The sequence below is a fragment of the Phocoena sinus genome, chromosome 6 (genome assembly GCF_008692025.1).
Source record: "Phocoena sinus isolate mPhoSin1 chromosome 6, mPhoSin1.pri, whole genome shotgun sequence".
Lineage (NCBI taxonomy): Eukaryota > Metazoa > Chordata > Mammalia > Artiodactyla > Phocoenidae > Phocoena > Phocoena sinus.
This window is the reverse complement of record NC_045768.1, coordinates 37118566-37142822: the sequence shown is the minus strand read 5'-3', so window position 1 is coordinate 37142822 and position 24257 is coordinate 37118566. Positions and strand designations below refer to the sequence as shown.

General features: G+C 46.3%; 2 protein-coding genes across 3 annotated transcripts; one reads left to right on the top strand and one right to left on the bottom strand.

The window, feature by feature from the left end:
• Positions 1-15230: 15230 nt before the first annotated feature.
• SIT1 (signaling threshold regulating transmembrane adaptor 1) lies at positions 15231-16847 on the bottom strand. Its single transcript, XM_032635423.1, has 5 exons — positions 16684-16847; positions 16422-16557; positions 16277-16335; positions 16128-16189; positions 15231-16036 (listed from the first exon to the last, which is right to left on the bottom strand). Exons 1-5 carry the CDS (start codon positions 16754-16756, stop codon positions 15803-15805), a joined length of 564 nt encoding a protein of 187 aa, XP_032491314.1. The 5' UTR covers positions 16757-16847; the 3' UTR covers positions 15231-15802.
• A 4293-nt stretch (positions 16848-21140) lies between these two features.
• Positions 21141-24238, top strand: CCDC107 (coiled-coil domain containing 107). Of its 2 annotated transcripts, none has more exons than XM_032635245.1 (6): positions 21141-21334; positions 21423-21583; positions 23312-23372; positions 23463-23553; positions 23650-23762; positions 23846-24238. In XM_032635245.1, the coding sequence occupies exons 1-6, from the start codon at positions 21229-21231 to the stop codon at positions 24091-24093; spliced, it is 780 nt and encodes a 259-aa protein (XP_032491136.1). In that variant the 5' UTR covers positions 21141-21228; the 3' UTR covers positions 24094-24238. The 2 variants fall into 2 exon arrangements, with proteins under 2 accessions (XP_032491136.1, XP_032491135.1); XM_032635244.1 differs by having other exon boundaries at positions 21142-21334; positions 23309-23372.
• The last annotated feature ends 19 nt before the right edge of the window (positions 24239-24257 follow it).

Below are 24257 nucleotides of genomic sequence, written 5' to 3'. Positions count from 1 at the left end.
CATGCACCTTGTTGGGGGTCAGGGAGCAGATGAGCAAAGGACTTGCATGGGGATGAAGATGGACTGCAGCTTCTCAGAGGGGAGGCAAAGAGCAGGGCTGGGTTCTGAGCGGGCAGACTCTGGACCAGCCAAGGTTTTGCTTTCTTCTTGGTTCGGTTTTGGCTTCTCTTGTACTTTCCTAGTAAAATTCTTTCGTTAACAAGTCCCTCAGGTGGACCTAGAGTCTGTCATGCAGAGTGAAGTAAGTCAGAAAGGGAAAAACCAATACCATATGCTAACACATATATATGGAATCTAAAAAAAAAAATGGTTCTGAAGAACCTAGGGGCAGGACAGGAATAAAGACGCAGACGTAGAGAATGGACTTGAGGACACGGGGAGGAGGAATGGTAAGCTGGGACAAAGTGAGAGAGTGGCATGGACATATATACACTACCAAACATAAAATAGACAGCTAGTGGGAAGCAGCCGCATAGCACAGGGAGATCAGTTTGGTGCTTTGTGACCACCTAGAGGGGTGGGATAGGGAGGGTGGGAGGGAGGCGCAAGAGGGAGGAGATATGGGGACATATGTATAGGTATAGCTGATTCACTTTGTTATACAGCAGAAACTAACTGTCCCTTTACTCCCAGCCCCAGTGAAAAAGGGGGCATTTGTGGAGGAAGACCAGGGACTGAGAGGCCTGGCTGATGGAGGAGAGGAAACGGGGGGAGGGTGTGCGTGCTGAGCAGAGGTGCAGAGTGCTCCCTAAAGTTCTTTTTATCAGAATGTGATCCCCCAAGGGCTCACTGCGGGTGAGAAGAGGCTGGGGCAAGACAAGGTATGGAGGTGGGAAAAACCCACCCTGAGTCGGTGACATCCTCCCCCTCAGAACCCTTCCCCCAACCCGCAGCTGCAGGGAGGAAAAAGGAAGGAGAAAGAGGTCCTCCCCCCATGCTAGCAGCTCGTAGTGTACGGTTAGTGGTGTGTGGAGGGGTGATAGGCCTATGGGTCTGATGAGAGCTCTGCCCAACAGTGTCACCCAGCCTGCCCAGAAAAAGTGCCCACTGACACAGAAGAACACATTTGTCACCTGAGAAACGTGTCGGGGGGAGAGGCAGACATCCACATGGGTGTGAGTGTGCAAGCATGCACCCGCATCCCCAGGTCTCTGCAGTCTGTTGGGGCATCTGTGAGAAGCGAGCATCTCTGCCCAAGCCTGCCTGGAGGGTTAAGCATGGAGGATTCTGTGGCCTGAAGGGTGCATGTGATGGCTGTGGTTTTTTTCCATGACGGGAAATGACAGGTCATTTTCATAAGTCTTAAAAGGTCATGGGGACAGAGTCCATAAGTATATCCTTTTGAAGGCTCACTCTTTTCTAGGGTGTCCCTGCAGCTGTTAACCGTCCCTGCTTGATTAAAGTTTCCAACACCCCAGCCCCCTCTCCCAGACAGTGAGAGTGGTGTGTGCTGGTGACTCCCTGGGGGCCTCAGGGTCCTGTGAGAGTGAGTGGGAGTGCATAGAGCAGCTGGTGGCGGGAGTGAGGGGGCGTGGTCAGGGTACTGGTACCTGTGGTGCACAGGGCATGGGGTGTAGGGACAGCGTGTGTGTAAATCAATTGCAGGAACACTTGCAGGAATTCTGTAAACTGGAGATAATGTCCCAGTTTTCAGAACCCATGTGCAACAGGGCCTGGATGCCAGGTAAAATGCCAAAACCAATCTTCAAATGAGTATGTGCTCAAAAAAGGAATCAATGGGCATGCTGCCTAACTCGACCCTTGGGGAGGCTTTAGGAGGGAGGGTGCCCAAATGGTACTGGATGAGCTAAACTGCACGCCCACAATGCCTTGGATGTCTTAGGCCAGCCGGTCTGTGTTTCTGTCCTCTTTAGCTCTTTTGGTGATGGATACACATCTCCTTATGACACTCTGCATTCCCTCAGTCCTAGACCATCGTGTGACCTTCTTTTGTGAAGAAGATATGAGAGCAGAGTACGTCTCCTTCCCCATGTGTGCCACATGGGGTCTTTGCAATATTGACATGTACATTTCCTTTCGAGGCTGGACATCAGAAAGGACAGCTGTAACTCTGAGCTGCACCTCACCTACCCAAATGTCAGGAATGCCTGGGGGCTTCTCAGAGCTGAGGGGCCGGTGCTGTACATTTCAGCTTTTCCAGAATCATAATTTCATCTGAGATCCTAGAGGACAAACACCAAAGCCCATTTCTTGCCCTCTCCTGACCCCTCCATGATTATTTCAGGGAGTGGTTCTACAGTAAACAAGAGGAGGGAGCCCAGCTATGAGGGCTTCGGGAAAGAATGTGCTGTATGGAAAGGGGCTCATCTAGGGACTTCCGTGGTGATCCAGTGGCTAAGACTCTGCACTCCTGATGCAGGAGACCCGGGTTCGATCCCTGCTCACGGAACTAGATCCCTCATGCCGCAACTAATACCTGGTGCAGCGAAGTAAATTTTTTTTTTTTTTTTTAAAAAAAGGGGCTCATCTGTATAAACTTTCGTGAAGTCCAGCCAACATCAGGAAGTCAAGGAAGTCTCCTGAGACTCTGAAAGTCAGGTTCTGTCCATCATCATTACCTTAACCCACTGACTGACTCCAGGAGGTCCTAATCTACAGATAGCATGCGACAGGCAGAAAAATGGCCTCCCCCAAATGTTCACAATCTAATCCTCAGAACCGGTGGACAGGATAGGTTACTTTACCTGATAAAATTGTTAACGTGATTAAGTTAAGGACCTTTAGATGGGGAAATCATCCTGTTTTATCCCGGGAGACCAATCTAATCACAAGTCTTTGGAAGGATGAAGCTTTCAGGGCCATGGGAAGAAAGAGATTCAACCATGGAAGGAGGGGCAGAGAGATATGACATGAGAAGAACTCCACCTGCAGATGCTGGCTCTGGAGCTAGAGGGAGGGAACCACGACCTGATGAACTCAGGCAGCCTCTAGAAGCTGGGAGAGGCGAAGGAACACATCCTCAGCTAGAGCCCCCAGAAAGGAACCAGCCCTGCTGACATCTTGACTTTAATCCAGTGAAATATGTGTCAGACCTCTTACCAACAGAACTGTAAGATAAGAAACTTGTATTTTGTAAGCCGCTAAATTTGTGGTAATTTGTGATGGCAGCAAGAGATAAGTTTCCTGAACTGTGGAGGAAGCATGATGTAATGGAAAGAACATGGCATAGATAAAGAAGCCAGCCCTGCCACAGTGTGTGACTTAGGGCAAGTCACAATTTCCTATCTGTAAAATATGGAATTTTCTAGATGATATCTGACATCACTCAAGGGGTTCATGGCTGGAGATATAGTAGGTGTTAATTTTAGCAAAAGCATCGCTAAAAGTCTGTTGAAATAGCTTCAGAGTCAGGAGGGAGGACTGTGGGCCATCTGACAGCACTATCAAGGGGATTCGTGCAGCTCTTTGATCACTGAAGGCAGAGTGCCAATAGGTCTCCAGTGAGTGCCCTAGGCCTCTGCTTGGCCCTGTCTTGAATGGTGACACAGAAAGCACATTCATATATGCTGATGGCACAGAGCTCTAAAGAAAAGCAAATAGGGCTTCCCTGGTGGCGCAGTGGTTGAGAGTCCGCCTGCCGATGCAGGGGACACGGGTTCATGCCCCGGTCCGGGAGGATCCCACATGCCGCGGAGCGGCTGGGCCCGTGAGCCATGGCCGCTGAGCCTGCGCGTCCGGAGCCTGTGCTCTGCAACGGGAGAAGCCACAGCAGTGAGAGGCCCGCGTACCACAAAAAAAAAAAAAAAAAGAAAGAAAGAAAAGCAAATACACCAAAAGGCAAACTCATGATTCAAACATTGCAGCAGAGCAAAATGATGGCTCCAACCACAGACTGAAATATAATAAAGATAAATAAAACAGCTAGAATCTGTTGAAAAATGAAACTTGGGGCTCAAAAAATAAATTACATAAGCATAGGTTGGAGGCAGTCCTGGCTTAAAAATAGTTTATGTATACATGTCTGAGGGGAGAGACAGTTGTCAGTTGTTCTGGAGCTAGAAGGATCTTAGTTTGACCCACTTATTTTACAAATTAGGAAACTACACTCAGTGGGCTATAAGTTCATTATGAATTAACCGTATGACTAGGAGGATTGGTGACACAAGGCTGTCCCATAGGACTACAGCTTCTTTACCAAATATGCCAAACACTGTGCCAGCCACACCTACAGCCCCTTCTAAGGGGGGCCAAACCCCTGCTGATGAGGTAGCCCTAGACCCCCAGAATTGTGTTATGTGACCTCCAACCCCTCTGACCTCAGCTGACTGAGATAACCAAGTGGACAGCAAACTCAAGGCTGGCCTGTTCAGAGACCAGCCAGTGGCCTCTGGGGTGGCCTGGCCTGGAAATCAGAGAGGATGTGAGCTTATCAAATTTTCGTTCTCAGGAATTTCAGTGGGAGAACATGGAGATGAGCACTTAGGTAGCAGTGGGAGCAGAAGCGAAAGGATGCAGAGAGAGAGTCCATGTGGTGCCCAGAGCCTCCCACGCTTAGCAGTTGTGCCTGGCTCCAACCCTCTCACACACTTGGGGCAGGGGGATTATCCCGGCAGGTAAGCCAGCCTGACCATCACAGGGAGATGGGGTTGCTGCTACCTATCGCGAGCAGGGGGAGCGGGCCTGCACGCAGGAGAGTTGTGGGCACCCCTTGGTGCTTCGTGCCCAGTGATACGTTATCCACAAATGGGCAAGGGTGACCACCCCAGCCTGAAAAGGACACAGTTGTCGGAGCTCCGACCCCTTGGAAATGAAGGTCTGGGTTACCGACCAGACAAGCCATCTAGACCAGCATCAAGTGCTGCTTGAGAGCGAGGGGGAGTCTAGAATGGATGGAGAGAAGGAAGAATCTCTGCTGCAGCCTTAGCACCAGCTACAGTAGTGTAGCTTATCCCACTAACCCTCTTAGTGTAAGGTTTTCTTCCTCTCTTTCCTCCTCCACTTTTAAGAAATTGTGACCTTGGAGAAGCAGTGACAGCGTGACCTAAGGAGGGGCATGAGTGGATCTGAGTGATGCAGGCAGAAGCACGCAGAGCCTCAGCCATCCCTGTCCCCCTGGTCTTTCCACTTGGTGTGCTTCAGCCTGGCTTCCAACTGCCAGCATCTTTGCAGCTTTTCTTTGGCAGGCAGTGAGAAAGTGCTGGAAATCAGTACCTCGCACCAGAGCAGCTCAACCGATGACTGGTGGGAACTGGTGTACCCCCTAGCAACCTCACCCTGGGGGGCTAACTGAGGGCACATGGTCTACACTGGCTCTCAGCGTTTCCCAATGGCTTTGAGCCCCAGTTTTCCACCATGGATGTAAAGTGGTACCTCCTTATTACTTTAAATTGCATGTCCCTGACTCCTAGTGAATTTGAACATACTTTCATGTTTGTTAACCAGTTGGATTTGCTCTTCTATTGATGTTAGATCCTTTGTATTCTTTTTCTCCCCCCAGAATTTTATTTTGAAAATTCGAAGCCTAGAGGAAACTTGGAAGAATAATACAATGAATACTTATATGTCCTTCATCTAGTATGCCAGTCAAGACTCAAACTGTTCTCACCACATAAAAGAAATGACAATTATGTGACATGATAGAGGTGTTAGCTAACCATGGTGGTAAGCATAATGCAGCATATAAATGTATCACATCAACACATTGTACACCTTACACTTACACAATGTTATTATATCTCAATAAAAAATGGGGCAGAGAAGTAGACCATTAGGGTATGTGTACACATATACATACACGCACATAATTTTTTTTCAATTCAGAGATTTGTTACAGGAAATTGCCCTTACCCAATTAATGCACTTATAAGAACTAGTTAAACGGTCTCTGAAAGGTCATTATCTTTGCTTCTGATGCTGGAGTTTGGAGTCTGCAGGGCAGGCAGCTGGGGAGGCAAGGCGAATGGAAAGTGGGAGGGCAGGGATAAGCCAGACCCATGAAGACAGCTTGGAAGCCCAGTCAGTCTCTTACTACCTCCAGCTGTGATGCTGTGAGTGTTCTACAAGAGAAGCTGTGCCCTCCCCCACCAGGTGCCACTGCTCTGGAACAAAAGCCCAGCTGGTACACAGTCCCAGCCCAGCTTCCACTCTCAGTAAGGACGGCCTCCTGTTCCAGGACCATTTCTTATTATATCATCCTTTCTCCAATGAATTGAATTGCCATGTTCCCTTATACACAAACACCTAGTTTGGGATTCCTGTTTACCTATTGATTCCCTTTTACTTATTGATTTAAGTGGTCTTAGAGCACGTTCTGATGTTTGGTAAGGCAAATTTCTCTTTTTCTTTTAAAATATTTGTCCTTGACTCTTCTTTGAGATACAAATTGGAACTATCTTAATGGTATACTTTAATTTTGGAAGAATTGACATTTTTTTCTGATATTTTATGTTCCCTTCCAAGGGAAGGGAAGAGGGAGGGTTGAGGGAGTTCCCCAGTGATCTGGTGGTTAGGATTCAGCACTTTCACCGCCAAAGAGATGGTTGCATTTTCTGTTTGTCCCACTTTTGCTTTGTATCTTTTAATTATATTGTATAACTTTCTTCACATGAGTACATATGAAGTCATTTTTTTTTTTTTTTTTTTTTTTTTTGCTGTACGTGGGCCTCTCACTGTTGTGGCCTCTCCCGTTGCGGAGCACAGGCTCCGGACGCGCAGGCTCAGCGGCCATGGCTCACGGGCACAGCCGCTCCGCGGCATGTGGGATCTTCCCGGACTGGGGCACGAACCCGTGTCCCCTGCATCGGCAGGCGGACTCTCAACCACTGCGCCACCTGGGAAGCTCTCTTGTTTGTCCTACTTTTGCTTTGTATCTTTTAATTATATTGTATAACTTTCTTCATATGAGTACATATGAAGTCAATTCTTGACTAAATTTACATACTATAAAACTTCCAGTCATAAAAAAAAAATGTCCTGGGAATGTAATGTACAGCATGGTGACTACAGTTAATAATATTGTATTGTATATTTAAAAGTTACAGACTTCCCTGATGGCACAGTGCTTAATAATCCGCCTGCCAATGCAAAGGACAGGGGTTCAAGCCCTGGTCGGGTAAGATCCCACATGCCACGGAGCAACTAAGCCTGTGCGCCACAACTACTGAGCCCTCATGCCACAACTACTGAAGCCCACGCGCCTAGAGCCCATGCTCCGCAACAAGAAAAGCCACCACAATGAGAAGCCCGTGCACTGCAACGAAGAGTAGCCCCCTCTCACCACAACTAGCGAAAGCCCGTGCAACGAAGACCCAATGCAGCCAAAAATAAATAAATAAATTTATTAAAAAACAAGTTACTAAGAGAGTAGTTTTTTAAAATTAATTTTTATTGGAGTACAGTTGATTTACAATAGTTTCTGCTGTACAGCAAAGTGAATCAGTTATGCATATACATATATACACTCTTTTTTAGATTCTAGTCCCATATAGGTCATTACATAGTATTGAGTAGAGGTCCCTGTGTTATACAGAGGTTCTTATTAACAGAGTAGATCTTAAAGGTTCTCATCACAAGAAAAAAAAAATGTAACTATGTGCAGTGATGGATGTTAACTAGAGGTACTGTGGTAATCATTTCTCAATATATACAAATATCGAGTCATATTGTACACCTGAAACTAATATGATGTTATATGTCAATTATATCTCAATTTTTAAAAACTTTACATATTATACCATAGTGGTTACAAGGGTAGTCTCAGTGCCAGCTGCCAGGATTCAAATCTGAACACTTAACATGTTACCAGCCAGTGATCTGGGGTAAATCAATTAATCTCTCTGTTTCTCAGTGTTCTTTTCTGTAAAATAAGAATGATAATAGTAATTGATCTCAAGAGGGTGTTGTGAGGATTGCTTAGAAGAGTGCATGGCATTATGGTGACTATAATTGTTATTATCCAAGAATTTTATAATTTTATAACTGAATTGAATATTTCCCCATTTTCAATTTGAAAAGATGCTTATTGCTAGAATAGGAAAAAAGCAATTTGTTTTCATTATATTTATCTTGTATCCAGTCAACTTTCCAAACTGTATTGCCTTTTTACTAGTTTTTTTTTTTACTAGTCTGGAATTTTTTGATAATATAATCATATCAGCAAAAAAAAAGCTTTATAATTTCTCAGATAATCATAACAATTCATTCTTTTGTCTTACTGCATTTGATAAAACTTTCAAGATATGTTAAACAATGAGGGTAATAACAGGCTACATTTCTGTCTACATTTTTATTTTAATAAAGTGATTTTAGTGTTTCACTATTAAGAACAGTACTTGCTATTTAGTAAAAAGTCTGATATATTTAAGCAGTATCCTTTTTTACTTAGAGTTTTTATTAGGAACAGTATTAAGTTATGCTGGCTCTATGTATTAAATATGGGAGCTTTTCTTCTTTTTCTATGACAAGTTTAAATGGCATGGAAATTACCCTTATTGAATGTTAGATAAAGCTCAGCTGTGGCACCAACTGAACGCAGTCTTTTCCAAAAATAGATCCCTAATTACCTTTCTATTCTAGTTTTTTCTAAGATCAGTTGAACCATTCAACCTTTCCTCTTTCTTTTGGGTCAATTTTGGTAATTTATATTTTTCCCGAAATGTATCCATTTCCTCTAAATTTTCAAACTGTTTGCTGAGTAATTTTAAGTTGCACTTTTTAATAATTCTTTAATTCTCTCTTCTAACTGTAATAATGTTTTTTTTCTCATAACTAATGTTTTCTATTTTTACTCTCTCTTTTTTTCTCCTCGCTTGGGCTTGCAAGAAGTTTTTCTATTTTATTAGCACTTTTAAAGAACTTTTTAAAAATTTGTGCTTCTTAGTATTTTTGTTTGTTTCCATTCATTCATGTCAGCTTTTGTTATTTCCTGATTACTTTTGGTTTCTTTCCTTGCTATTTTTCTAATTTTTTGAAATAACTATCCCCTTTATTTTACCTCTCTTTTTAAAAGCTTGCTATCTTTATGGTATTTCAGGGATATAATATATTATATGATACAGGGTAATTGAGATGGTTTCTGGTATTACACTATTTTTTCATTCAGCATTTAAATTTTGCGAACACAGTAATTTTGTCATTTTTTAAAACCAGCTTTACTGTATTGCAATTTATATATATATTAAGTTTTTTTACATACATTAAATTTTATCAATTTTAAATTACAATCCTATGAGTTTTGCTAAATGTATTTGGTCATGTAACCACCACCACAGTCAAGATACAGAAGATTCCCAGCACCCCAAAAGTTCTCTCCTACTGCTTTCTAAGCAGTCCTCACACCAGTTTCAGCCTGAAACTTAAATTCCGTTTGTTGGATATCAGCATTACCACTGTTTTCTGTTTATCTGCCTAGTATCCCTTTCCCACATCTTTATTTTGAAAGTTTCTTCATCACTTTAAGTGTGTTTCTTTTAAATAATATGGACCAGAATTTGATTTATAACCGAGTCTGACAGACTTTTAATGGAAGAATTCAGTCCACTCATGTTTACTGTAATGAGTGATGTATTTGATTTGTTATTTCCATCTTACTTGTTTTTAAATTTCTTAACATTGTTGTGAACTCTTCTTTTCTTTACCTTTGCCGGATTGTGTTTACTGTAATGAGTGATGTATTTGATTTATTTCCATCTTACTTGTTTTTAAATTTAACATTGTTGTGAATTCTTCTTTTCTTTGCCTTTGCTGGATTGAATGAATGGCCGTTCGTCCCATTTCCCCCCTTGTTATTTGGAGTTCATCATTCTACTAATAGTTACTATCCTTTGCCCTGCTCTCTATATAGGCACACATGACTCTCCTAGTGTGTGAACCCAGAACAGCTATTTCCATCCTACTCGATTTATCTTCTACTTCCTCTACACCCGAATAAGATATGGTCTTTAGTTGATTTTCACTACCCCTCCCTCTCTCTTTCATCCTCCCAACCCCTTGCCGCTTAAGTGCTAGAACACTTACCTTCCCCTTATCTCCACTACCTGATTCCAGAGTTTTATTGAGATAATTTAGTCATTATTAGAATTTCCCTCACGGTGTGTTCCATCTGTTCCAAGCATCCTTATTTAGCATTTTTATTACACGTTATAAATACATAGAGATATAGATATAAATACATAGATCATGGTTCGTTGCTCCCCACTGCTTTCTTTCCTCTTCTCTTCATCTTCCCCTATCTTGAAGTCTCTGTTCTGATTCATTTGTTGTTTCATTAGAGTCTTCTCTTAAAAGTATTTCTCAGATGAGCTACTGAGTGATTATTGCAAATCTTCAAAGATCTTTCTTTCTTTCTTGGCTCGTTCTGGGTTGCAGGCCTTTTCTCTCATTAACTCAAATTCAGTTCTGCTGTCTTTTAACTTCCACGGTAGCAGATAAGAAGAAAGAACTTTCATTCTCCCTGGATATGTGTAAGATTTCTCATATCCTTAGAGCTTAGGAATTTTAACCTGTATGTGGCTAAGTGTGTGGGTTTTTTCTTCTAGCTTTATTGAGATATAATTGACATACAGCACTCATAAGTTTAAGGTGTACAGCATCAAGATTTGATTTACATACATCATGAAATGATTATTACAATAAGTTTAGTGAACATTCATCATCTCATATGGATATAAAATTAAAGAAATAGAAAAACATGTTTTTCCTGTAATAGGAACTCAGGATTACTCTCTTCACAACTTTCATATATAACGTGCAGCAGTGTTAGTTATAGTTATCATGCTCTACATGACATCCCTAGTATTTATCGTATAACTGGAAGTTTGTGCCTTTCGACTGCCTTCATAAGTGTGTGTGTTTTCCTACCAATCCAGTCTGTAACTTGAGTCTTTCTTCAGCTCAGGGAAATTTCATCTATTATTTAACTATGACCACTCCTCTCCTGTTCCTTTTTCTCCAGGAACTCATAGAATTTGCAGTTAAGTCTCCTGGGTCTGTTCCAATTTCCATCTTTCACCACATGATTTGCATCTGCATATTTTTGTTCCATGCTTTGAGATATTTCATCTATTTGATTTTCTAGACCTGTTTTTGAGTTTTATCAGTGACTATCCTCTCCTTTGATTTATCTATGGACATTTTTAGTTCTGATATCACATTTTCACGTTCAGGAAAATCCTTTGTGTTTGAGCTTCACACATATCTCCTCCAGGCTCTCGTTTTTTCAGTCAGAGGTTCATCTGTTTCCTCCAGCAGGTCTCTCTGCCCTCTGGTTTGTTTGCATTCTCCCAGCCTCAAGGGCTGAGAAAGTCAATCCACCATGAATTTTTTGGAGAGTCAGGGAAACTCAGTAAAGCCATTCATTGTTCTTGAGAAGCAGGCTGTTTCTGTTACTTGCTGCCTTCCTGAAGGTCTTTGCTCTTGGCTCTGAGACTGTTCTCCAGAAACTTGTCTGCAGGGAATTCTCTCAGCCAGGAGTTCAGCAGAGCCCATGTAAAGCTCATCACCTAGGGATTTCCCTGGTGGTGTAGTGGTTAAGAATCCGCCTGCTAATGCAGGGGACACGGGTTCAAGCCCTGGTCAGGGAAGATCCCACATGCCGTGGGGCAACTATGCCCGAGCGCCACAACTACTGAGCCTGTGCTCTAGAGCCCGTGCTCCCCAACAAGAGAAGCCACTGCAAGGAAAAGTCCACGCACCGCAACGAAGAGTGGTCCTCACTTCCTCAACTAGAGAAAGCCCGCGTGCAGCAATGAAGACCCAACGCAGCCAAAAATAAATAAATAAGTTTTTTTAAAAAAGTTCATCACCTATAGCTGGGAGCTTTTGGGGGTGTGTGGAAGCTTCTATAGGGTGGCCACATGCCCAGAATCCCCTTGCTCTGGGTAGTCTAGGTATTATTGACAGATATAGTGATATTCACCAAAAGACTTAAAAACAGAAGCCATTAATAGTAGGTGCCTCTGGGAACTACAACCTTTTACTTTGCTTTTTCCCCCTCTTCTAGGATTTCTCAACTTTGGCACTTTTAACTTTTGTGGCCAGAAATTCTTTGTTGAGATTGGCTGATCTGTGTGTTTAGCGGCATCCCTGGCCTCTACCCACTATAGACCAATAGCACTCCCTCTCCAACTGTGACAGCCAAAAATGTCTCCGGATATTGCCAAATAAACCTTGGAGGGTACAGTCACTTCTGGTTGAGAACCACTATTGTATACCCTTCAGATTTATTTGATTTTTTTATCATGTGCTCACACTATTCCTATAATTAAACATTTAACTGAGGTTATGAGACAGAGGAGGAAATACAAAGCTGTTGTGAGGAAACAGAAGCATGAAGTAGAGAATATACATTAAGGGACGCTGATGCAAATTAGCAAAGTGGGAAGAAATTGGGAAATAAATAAAAGAGGCAGAGATGGAGAATCTGAGTCACAGGACTGGAGGAGCAGGAGTGTGAAGACCCACATCCTCCTGTCCCAAGGTCCCCAGTGATGCCAAGATCTGAGATCCAATAACAGTCTACACAGGCCCAGTCAGATCACAGCCACTGTTCTGGGATTCCCATTCCATCCAGTCTCTTAATTACCCCAGGTTTCCTTACAATAAATACCCCTTTACTTAAGCTAGGCTAAATGAGTGTATTGATTATCAGCAAAGTCCCTGTAGATTTAGTGCCCAATAAAGAGATGGCTCCCCACTGTTGCTGCCAGTATTATATTCCCTTCTTAGCACCACACTTTAAGAGAGATTCTGGTCAAGTGAAACAATGGGAAGGATGAGTAGGCTGCAAATATGGTCTATAAAAGAACTGTAAAAGGAACTTTAGAAAGCTCTTCCTGGGAAGAAGGGGGGAAAAAAGGCTTAGGCCATCCAGCAAGGCTGGCTTCCAATTCCTTCAGGGCTGTCATGTACAGGAGGAAGAAGACTGATTGTATGCCTGTAGCTTAGGAGGCAGAATTGGTGAAAAGTAACATGCAAGCAGATTTTGCTCCCCCCGCCAAAAAAAAAAGTCTCAATAAGAAAGATAGGAAAGCAGCATTTGGTAAGGTAGTGAGCTCCGAATCTCTGGGAGTGTTTAAGAAGAAGCTCACAGTGTGGTTCCTGCAGTGGGTATAAGTTTGGGTCAGATCTGTCAGCCTCCTTCCAGCTATACAATGCTATAGAAATGTAAAAGCTTGGCAAGAGGCTAGGTTAACTCACAGAGTATGCAGAAATCTCTTAGGGTCAAATGGCATGATAGCACATTCAAGTATTAAATCAGAGGAGGGTGGCTGGTGGAGGAGTTGAGCAATGAGGTTTAGCATCTTCAGCTGGCCTTGGTCAGCTGGTCTTTCCCCACAGAATTAGTCAGAACTCGTAGTTGGAAGAGTTAGAAAATCTAACTTAGTCTGACTTAAGCAAAGAAGGGACTGTATTAGCTTACATAACCAAAAAACTTCAGTAGGCGGGTCTAGCTCTGGGCATGGCTGGATTCAAGGTTTCAGATGAAGTCATTAAGATTTGGTCTCTCTCCGTGTCCCAGCTTTGTTTCCCTCCTTTGTAGACAAAACCAGCTTGTAAGTTTAGAGTTATCTTGACAGTGCAGAGCAAGGTCAACGTTGGAGGGGCCTTGCCTGAAGGGCCTTCGAGGCCCTCCCCCACCTATAAGTAATTCCTTAAGAACTTCCTATCATTAAGCCTTTGACGACCCAAAGACCCTGCCTCTTTGCTTCTGGAGCCTTGAGCGTAACCCTGTTCTCCCAGCCGGAATCTCAGGAAGAGGGGGAACGCGGGGCCACACCCCCACCCCCGCGGGCCCTGGTGGCTTCCCCTAAGGATTCGCCCCTGGGAATTTGCCGAGGACAGGGCTCTCCTTCTGGCTGGAAACAGACACCAGTGAGGGAAGGTAGGCTGCTAGGGAAAGCACCTGGAGCTGTGGAAGGGGCGAGAACTACCAGGTATTTCGTGAGGCGAGTTGATCAGCTAGCGAGATGTGGCAAGGGTGTCTGAGGCGGATCTGGCTACCCCGACTTATTTCCTAGACTCAGGGATCAATTAGTAAGTTGCCACAGTCCTGGCGTTCAGTCCTGGGGGCCTAGGCTAGGGCACGAGCCTCGGTGATAGGCGAGATAAGACGGTAAGAAAAACCGTTCGGGAACTGGAAGGAGAACAAAGTTCAAATAGCACCCAGCTTCAGACAGAGTGAGTCCGGTAGGTTCCGCGAACGGGGGAGGCGGCAGCTCTGAGAGCTACACGGCCAGTGCTTCGAGAAGTCCCGAGAGACATTCGGGGTCAGCCCCGCACGGTCTGGACTACAACTCCCAGCATGCTGTGGGCAGGGCAGCATTACGTCTGCGCAGAGGTGGTGGCGAGGCCGCGTCGCACCAGGCGGGGGCGCTCAGGCCTTGGTTCGGGCGCCGCGGAACCCCGCGGGGAGAGGGAGATCGCGGAGCGGAGGTCAGCTTCCTAGCTTGGCGGCGTTTAAGACCTCGGCTGCGGCTCCCGGCTCGTCCCAGGAGGTTGGCGGGACCCCAACCCTTGCTTCTTCCAAGGTCAGGGCGTCACGTCTCCCAGGCCGCGGACACGTTGAGCCGTCTTTAGCGCAGCAGCCCTCAGAACCCCACATACCGCTGCCCGCGGTTCCCTGCATCCGGTGCCCGCCCCCAAAGCCATCTTCCCTCCCACACGGTCCCAGCTGCCTGCCGTTAACCGCGACCGGGGCCTCTTCTGGGGAGGCCCAGGTTGGGGGTCCTCAGAGGTCCAGGAACCCTGGGGCATTTGGGTTATTGTGTGTGCGTGGAGAGGCGTGTCACCCTTCTCATTGGGACCACCAGGCTGGTCTCAGGCTCAAGGTTCCCTTCTCTGTGATTTTCTCTGGGACTCTAAGTAGGAAGGAGAGAAGTTTGGAAGTAAAAGCCTCAGCTTCCCCTTTTTTTCTGCTCAAACCTCAGTAGGGTCTGTCAAGAGAGCTACAGAGGCTGGAGGGGGAAATGGCCCAGACCTCAGGCTGTGGGTGATGGCCCTGGGGAAAGTAGGTCAGAGGGTGGGAAACTTGCAGACCGCAGGTGATGGGAGTGGGGAGGCTCTGTGTGCAAATCCTGGGGACGTTCCCGCAGCAGCTGGGCTCCGGCCTCCACCCGTAGCACCCACCCCTGCATCACTGATGCTGCGGCCCTTCTTGGCCCCTCTTTCCCAGGTAGACGCTCCCAGAAGTGTTCTGTGCAGAGAGCAGAGGTCACCGCCCCACCATGTGGGGCCTGTTGCAGGTGTGTGGCTTTCTAGGTGAAATCTAAACACTTTTTCAGAAGTTTTATTTAGAAACTTGTGCACATAACAGAGATGGCAGGATGGAGACTGGTATTCTGCCAGGGTTCTCAAGTCAGAGACCAGGCTTGGGTTTCTCAGGTCACTGAGCCCCAGGACCCCTCCTGAGGAGGATGCCCATCTGTGTCCTCTCAGACTCTTACCCCCTCCCCCCCCCCCCCCCACTTCTTGTGTCTGAGGAGACACTGTGGTGTCAGGGATAGACTAAGAGGCAGCCAGAGTGGGGAGGATCTGGTTAAGCCCTGGAAGGAGGAGTGAGAACCTGGGAGTTTGGGGGTTGAGAGGAATAGATAGAGGGAAAAAACCGGTGGAGAGGGGGCCACTGCCTTTGCTTCCTCCACCCTCAAGAAACGGGGGGCCTGCCATTCCTCTGATGTCTCCCTCACAGCTCAGATAGGAAGTTCGGGGAGCATAACTCCTGTGACTGAGCAATGGCTGCCTGTCTTTAGGGGGTGGTTGGGAAACAGTCATGCCCCAGACAGGGTAACCCTGGCAACAGAGGAGGCAGGGGAGTTGTATGCCCCACTGTGCCAGGCCCTCTGTCTCAGCTGGGTGCAGGCTGGCTGTTGGCGTAGGCCTGGTCTGGAAAGGAAGCACGGGCTCTGCGGGTCTGGGCACACACTGAGGCGTAGAGCTCCGGCTCGGGGCTCGAGGCCTGGGGCTTTGGCTCAGAGTCCAGCACTACCTCCGAGTACTTGATGGGGCTTCCAGGGCTGGGGATCCGGCCCTGAGGAGGCCGCAGCTGCAGGCTGGTATAGCACATCACCTCCTCTGCAGCCTGGAGATGCAAGGCTGTTAGAAGTTCACTGGACCCTTGAAAAATCCCCCACTACCTTTCCTCCCCTCTTCTTCAGCCACAACTGACTCACCCTGGCAGGGCCTCCAGGTGTTGGATTCTGTTGGTCTGGCCCCGGTTCTTGAGACAGTCGTCCTAGGACAGGGAACAGGAATCTGGTCACTTCTTGTTCCTCCCCCTGCACCCTGGCCACTGTGCTACTACCCTCTGAAAGCTTCCTACCTGTCTGTAGATAATGCAGGTTCCCGTACAGAGGGACCTCTTCCGCAGACTCTCGAGGCCTGCAACACAGAGTTTAGGGGATGAGAGGGTGCTTGTTGGTAAGGGGGAACTCTCGATCAACCCATCTCTATTGCCCCCCACTCACCGTCCCTGTCCCGGATGGTTCCTGCTCCAGCCACTAGTCCATTGGAATAAGTGCACAGCCAGTGAGATGAGAAGCAACAGCGTCACAGCCCCTAAGAGGGCCCATAGTCCCCAGGCCTTGGTCACGGAGGGGATTCCTGTAGATGTGAGAGGATGGGGGTGGGGGGGGTGTGTGTTACTGCCCAGCCTAACCCTCCAGGTCCCAGCAGGTGGGACATGGAGCCACGTGACCCCTCCCCCTGCCCCTGCCCCGCCCATCTCACCAGGCACTAGCAGATCCGTGTAGTTGTCACTTCTGCTCAGACCTGCTGTTACAGAAGCCAGATTTGCAGGCATCCTGCCCTGAGCCAAGGGGTCAGCCTGATTTATGGCCCAACACAGCTGCGGCAGCCCCCTTTACTCCCACCCCTCCCTGGGCCTGGCCCCCACAGCTCAGCACCTCCAATACGGGTGGTGGCAAAGTTACTGGTTTCCGGGGAGGAAGGGGGCGGGGAGGGATGAGTGAAAGAACAAAGACACCACCCTGTGCCTGCACCTGCACTACCCAGCAGATCCTGGGCTTCCGCCCCCACCCCCATCTCTCCCCTGTACCCTGTAGCAACTTCGGCCAGAGAAGAGGCAGGCCTGAGTTTACTGAGCCACTGGGCAGGTGAGCTCATGAAGACCCCAAGGCGGGCAGAAGTGGCATGAGGTGGGAGCGACAAGACAAGGAAGCCAGGCCTTAGGACAGAGATTCCTTTCTGCCACAGGGTGTATGCCTTTTCTCTCCAACTCTGAGTCCCATGACAGAGAACAGAGAACGTATTCCTCAGTGAGCATGTTTTGAAGTGAAATGTGATGAGGGGGCCCCCTGGTACTTACAGTCCCACTACACCCTAAGGCTGACCCGAGGGGCATGTGTTAAGATGACCTTTGTCGTTGTTATTATTATTGGTATAATAGTTTGGGGGCTAGAGGAAGCTTGATTCCCTCCCCCTGGTCCACTTCATCCAAACTGTCCCTAGGAGCTGTCAAGCTCAAAAGTTAGCTGATTCAGATCCTTCATAGTTCTTAACATGTACACCCTCAAATGTTTTACATCAAACACTGAAAAGGGTTTACTTCCCCAGATCTTGATTTTTCAATGTCCTTCACCAATAAAGGCAGTCAGGGTGTCATGGAGAAATGCTTGGCTCTGGGTCCACTCTCAGGAAAGAAGTAGAATGAAAGCTCATATCTGACAGCAGTGATGTACTTGAAAACTAATTAGGACCCAGAAGGATGCAGAGGCAGGGTGAAGGGCTCTACTGGCACATTGCAGCACACTCAAAAAGGACCTCAAAAAGGAAGATATTGGGTTACACACATTGGATGGAGGAAAAGAATTCATGAACCCAAGGGTGCCTTTAAAAACACAGGAGCGGGAGGCGGGGAAGGAAAGGTCTTCTTTAGAGAAGATGCCAGCTGTGAAGTGTAGTTGTGCAGAATTAGAGAACCACCATCTGCTACCCACAATGCCATCACTGAGCCAGCAAGAATCCTCACGGGTGGTCAAAGCCTTTGTTAAGGAACAGGATACCAGAGACAGACCACTTGTGATGATGACAGGGAAAGGGACCTTTATCGTGACATTCGCAGACGCCTCTTGAACCAAGTGCCCAAAGTGATGTTCTGTATCCCTAATGGGATGCAGTGGGAGGAACTCTACATTGCCCATGTGATGTCCTGGACAAAAATGTTCAATGGGAATCAAATTATGAAGAAACAATTAGGCAAATCTAGAATGGGGGACACTCCACCAGACAAGTGACCTTAAGCTTTCCTGAAAGTCAATATCATGAAAGACAGAGATGGGGAGGGACAGGAGCAGTGTTCTAGATTGAAGATGAGTGGGGGCTGATGGATGTTTTCATTGCCTTGGTGATGCTTGTGCTTTCATGCATTATACATATGTCAGCAATCATGAAATTGTGCACCTTTGTTTGTACTTTATTGTTTGTCAGTTATACCTCAATAGATGTACTTTTTAAAAGAGAATTTTTTTCTAGGTTAAAAAAGCCTGAAGCTAAATGACAGTGTATGAACATTAATTGAGATTTATATTTGGAAAATAAATTTAAAGATGGCTTTAAAAAAAAAAAAAAGTTAGCTGAATTAGAGCAACCTCTGCCCCAGATCTGTCCTGGGAAACAGCCCTGTGTTTGCACTTGTTTGCTTCAGGGAGCAGCAGAGTACCTGCCCTGCCCAGAAACAGCCCAACCACATGGGAGGCTGTTGATGTGGGAAGAGGGATTTAAGTTCCAAATATAAACCTTAGACCCAGAGGTCAGAGATCTGTTTTGTCTGGCCCATACAATGTTTTTTAAAAATTTAAAATCATTGCAGTAATGTGCCAAGGATGGGGTTGGCAGGAGAGATCCTGCCCCTCCAGGCAGTAAGAGGGTATTGTCTGTAGAGAATTTAAAAACAAAACTGACTAAAAATCAGTGTCCTTTTTTATTATCACCAAGTTTCAGCAATTCTAAAAAATGTCAGTGATAACATATTCCTTTCTCAAAAATATTTTGTAGATCTACATTCTAAATTGTTGTAGTTACTGATGAGTTTTAATACTACTATATAAGCTTCAAATTAGCACATTTATATTACTTATCCTTTAGAAGTTTTCTAATTCACGACTTCCCTGGCAGTCCAGTGGTTAAGACTCCATGCTTCCACTGCAGGGGATGAGGGTTCCATCCCTGGTCAGGGGAATTAAGATCCTGCCTGCGGTGTGGCGCGGCCAGAAAAAAAAAAAAAAACTATTATAATCTACATGGAAGTTAATCTGTAGAACGCCCAGTTATACAACTGGCTCCTGACACAAACAGGTTCATCTTACATGTGTTTATAGCCAGAATTAGTTCTTAACCATTTGGAGTTATTCTTTGGTTTGGGCACAATTTCTGTCTCCTATGATATTACACAGTCCTGCATTTAACCAGTAGATTTACAATGAACAATGGTAGCACAGTGATTAAAAAGTCAAATAAAATGACGTTGAGTTACTTTAATTCTGTCATTCTAGGTGACCACTTAGTTTTTATTTGTATTGAAAATTTCTGGAATTTACTGACAAATGGAATTTTAATGAATCTTTGCCAAACATCTTTATGTTTAAGACTTTCTTTTCCTATTTGTATGTCTGTTGCTTCATGTGAAAGAAACTTTTTTGATATGAAAATTAGTAAAAAGCATTCTTTAATCAACTATGCGTGGAGATTGACAAATCTAGCTATATTCTCTATTAAATAGGAATATGCAAAAATTACTTTTGACGAATTTGCAGAAGTTAACTTTAAAAAAGAAATTAGAGTTATCCATTACTCAGATAGGTTAAATGTAAGTATAAGTTTTTTGCCCCTTTCTCAAAAAATAACAATAATGTAACTAAGAAATATTAACCCATTACCCTTTCTTGTTCTGTAATGTATATTTAATTTTAACTATTTTTTTATATTGTCAAGATTGTATCTACAGAGTTCAATAAAAGAAATAATTCACTGTTTGAATTTCTGGCCCTTATTAGTTTCTTTTCTGGACCCTATTGTTTCATTTCCTGATTATTACTGAAAATAATTTTGTTATATAGAAGAGGAGACTTTAAAAATCTCTCAGGTGTCAAATATGCTTAGTCTGCCACTGATTCCTCGTCAACATTTAAAAACTGGAGATTTCCAAATTTTGAAATCCCGATTTGTTGATCTATTGGAAAAAAATCAGAAGACCTGGCAATAGTGGACCCAAATTCCCTAAAGGCAACAATCAGCTGGGGCCCATTTATCCTATTACACCTGGCCTGAACCACTTATTTACATTGATTATGTCAACTGGCTTAGAGTCGAGGTTTGGACTACTCTGCTCTGCAGCCCAGGCTGCCTCTGGGTGGTCGGCTAGTCAAATAGGAGAGGCAGGATTCTAGCCCAGGCAGAGATCAAATTTTATCGTGTTACCATGCTACACGATAAATGGTGGATATTACAGGCACTTGCCAGATGGAAAGGGTGGGGAAGAGGAAGCCGTTGCACGAAATGGGAATTGCATAAAAATGATACAGTGATGTATTAGGCCACAGGAGGAACAAGTAGTTAAGGGGAGGAATAAGGAGTAGCTCAGGGGTAACTTGCTACTTTCTATAAGGGTACAAAAGTAGCCGCCGTACTGAGAATGAGCCCCGTGTGGTTGGTGCGCACGATGGTGCACTGCCTGCGTAACTATAGAAGTAGACGGATGACACCCCCAGCAACACGCCGCTCGGCTCCCCCACCAGCTGCGGGATCGCTTCTTGGCGGACTTAACCGTGAGAAGCAGGGAAGGTCTAACGTACATGCGCACGCGGCACTCTCTGCCAGAAGTCCGGGGACTTTCCCCTAGGCGCAAGTAAGGAACTAGTCCCCAGTTCGTAGCCTAGGAAACAGGCCTTCAGCACGAGCTACGTCGTAAGTGGCGCGCTGTAACCTTTTATAGCTCCACGGGGAAATTTATTTTACGGTTAGGGTGAGGAAATTGGTGGCGTGGCAAATAAAAACCACTTCCAGTTATAATCTTCTAAGACTGTACGCTTCTGGAGACATCCTGGCTAACAGAACACCTATATAGAGGTAAGAAATGAGCTAATTTCTTAAATGAACTAAGCTGGACCCACAGTGCTATGCAAATAGGCCTGGCCCCGCCCACACACTAGGTGGGCGTGACCTTCCTGGGAAGCCCGGAGCTGAACGGGCTCGGGAGCGCTCGGGTGCGTCCGACCTACGCCGGCGCCGCCTCGGTTCTCGCGGTGTCTGCCTGCAATGGCGAGCGTGGTGTCGCTCGCGGGTTCGCTGGGGCTGCTACTTGTGTCAGCGCTGCCCGAGGTGCTCGGAGACCGCACCAGCCCCGACCGCCGGGCACACCCAGGTACCAGCGAGGGCAGCTGGAGGGAGGCTGGGACTGCCCACAGGCCCCAAACCCCAGCTGTACTGACCGCTTCTGCCCTCCTCTTCAGGGGACGCCGCCCAGGTCGGCCCTGGGGCCACGGAAACCCGGCGGCGGCCGCCGCCGCCACCGCCCAAGAACCAGCGCGAGCGGGCCTGGGCCGGGGCGCTGCCCTTGGGGGCGCTGTACACCGCAGCCGCCGTGGCTTTTGTGCTATACAAGTGTTTACAGGTGCGGGACGACCAGGGGTGGGGATGCCCCGAGCCTGAATCTCCCAGGGGGACGCTATGGTACCAAGAAGAAGACACATTTTCCCTTCAGTCTGTAAAATGACAAGAGTTCCCTGGCTTTCTAAAATTATGGGGTTATTTTGAGCATCCAGCGTGGTAGTGGATATGAAGGGCCCTTGGTAAATTGTAAATAAATAATGATCATCACATTTAATCCTCCCAACAATCCAGTGAAGAGGTTTAGTCACTTGCTCAAGACCACCCAGAGCTAGTAACTGGTGGAGCTGGGATTTGAACCCAGCAAATGTCCATACTACAGTAAGTGCAGTTCCCGGTGAGATTCCAACCTTGGCACGAGCAGTTGATTACTGTAGCCAAAGTGCTTTTAGAGTTCGAGGTAACAAGCAGTCTCAAGTTCTTGGGAAGGAGGCCCTGCAATGTGAACTGACAGTATATTGTGGTGGATTGAAACTGTTGAAATGGAAAGTAGTACCTCCCAGGGCTCTCTCCCTTTAGCCCTGGCCCTATCACTTACTTGCATTGGAATATAGAGGGCTGAGCCAATTTGGAGATGATATGAAAACTAGAAGGGATGGCTAATCGTGATCCAGAATAGACTTGACAGGCTAGAATGAGGGACTGAATATAATGATGAAATTTGACAAGGATAGATAATAAATTCTCTTCTTGGACCCAAGTATAGTACGAAAGAAACGTAATTTGGCCACAGTTTATTATTTGACAGAGTTCAGTTGTGTGATGTGATAACCCACTTCCCAAATCAATGCTAGGAAGGAGGTATTGTGCTTTATCTTCAGATCAGAACACTCCTGGAGAATTTTACTATCTTGAGGGCACTGTTTTAAGAGCAGTACTTGCTCTTAAAACAAACCAGAGTAAAGCAACCAGAGAAAACCGTGTCAAATGAGCACTGACTGCAAAAGATTGGCACTATGAAACCAGAGAAGACAGGGCGTATGACCAATTTCTTCAAATTCCTGAGGGGCTATCACGTTGAAAAGATATGATTTTGGAAGGCTCTGATCAGTACCATGAAAAGAAGATGCACACAGGACAGTTTCTGGCTTTGTGTATAAACTAACAACCAGAACTTTATCAAACTGATGACAGCTGCTCCTTCCTGGAAGTGTTTCAGTAGACTAAACAACCACGTGCGGGGCATACTGACATGTTGCTTCCTGTCCTGGGTGAGGAGCTGGACGAGTTGTGATTGTGATTCTCTGAGGTAAAAACCCACTAGTTTTGTCTACCTGAAATTGTCCTCCTCCTCCTTCTGGCTTTGGAGACTGAGGTTATTTATTTACTTAATTTTTGTAAATTTATTTATTTTATTTTGGCTGCATTGGGTCTTCGTTACTGTACGTGGGCTTTCTCTGGTTGCAACAAGCGGGGGCTGCTCTTTGCTGAGGTGTGCGGGCTTCTCACTGCAGTGGCTTCTCTTGTTGAAGAGCACAGGCTCTAGGTGTGCAAGTTTCAGTAGTTGTGGCACGTGGGCTCAGTAGTTGTGGCTCACGGGCTCTAGAGCGCAGGCTCAGTAGTTGTGGCGCACAGGCCCAGTTGCTCCGTGGCATGTGGGACCTTCCCGGACCAGGGCTCGAACCCGTGTCCCCTGCACTGGCAGGCGGATTCCTAACCACTGCACCACACAGGGAAGCCCCAAGACTGAGGTTATTGAGAACCTCATTGCCCTTGCCTTTTTCCACAGCAGGGGAAAGATGAGGCTACTTTTCTCCAAGAGGAGGCAGGCAAGAAGGATTCACTGCAGTCAGGTGGGTTTTGCAGAAATCTGTACTTGGGGGGGGATTAAGGGACAGCAGAAGGTTGGTAACCATTGCTCTCCTTTTCTCCCTTACCCCCAGAGCAACAGCTGGCCCAGCTGACACAACAGCTGGCCCAGACAGAACAACACCTGAACAGTCTGATGGCCCAGCTGGAGCCCCTTTTTGAGCGGTAAGCAGAGCAATGACCCTGTGGCCAGGGGAACTTGTGGTAGGTGGGAGAGGTGGGCACAGAGATTGGGCAGCCTCTGAGTGGACATATCTGCAGTGTGACTACCCTGGCTGGAGCCCAGCAGGAGCTTTTGCACATGAAGCTACAGGCCATCCACCAGCTGCTACGAGAGAGCAAACCAAACAAGGGTGTGGAGGTTCCAGAACCAGGTACAGGGTTGGGAGGTGAGAGTCTGGTGGAGGTAGAGACAAAGCCTCTCAGACTGGAACATGCCTGATCTTCCTCTTCACAGAGGCCAGCACACCCTTTCCTGAGGACTTATCTATAGAGGAGGACGAGGAAGAGGCTGGTGACAGTCAGGCCTGGGAGGAGCCCCTAAACTGGAGCACAGGGACGAGGAACCTAGCTACTCCCAGGGAAATGGAGCAGGGACTAAGGAGAAGATGCCGGAAGGCTGCAGCAAAGGGCCCCAGTCACAGCCCCCACCGGGAAGGAGGGACAACAGCTGACAGTTTAGTAAAACAGAGTCTGTTCTTGTGACTGGATGATCCTGTGTGCTTTTTCCATTCCAGCTGGTCACACACACACACACACACACACACACACCCATACTAGGTGCCTAAAAACAACTGGGCCTTCTTGAAAAGCTTCCCTTATTAGGACATAAAGAGGCTGTCTTCCAGTGCAGGAGCTGAGAAGACAGA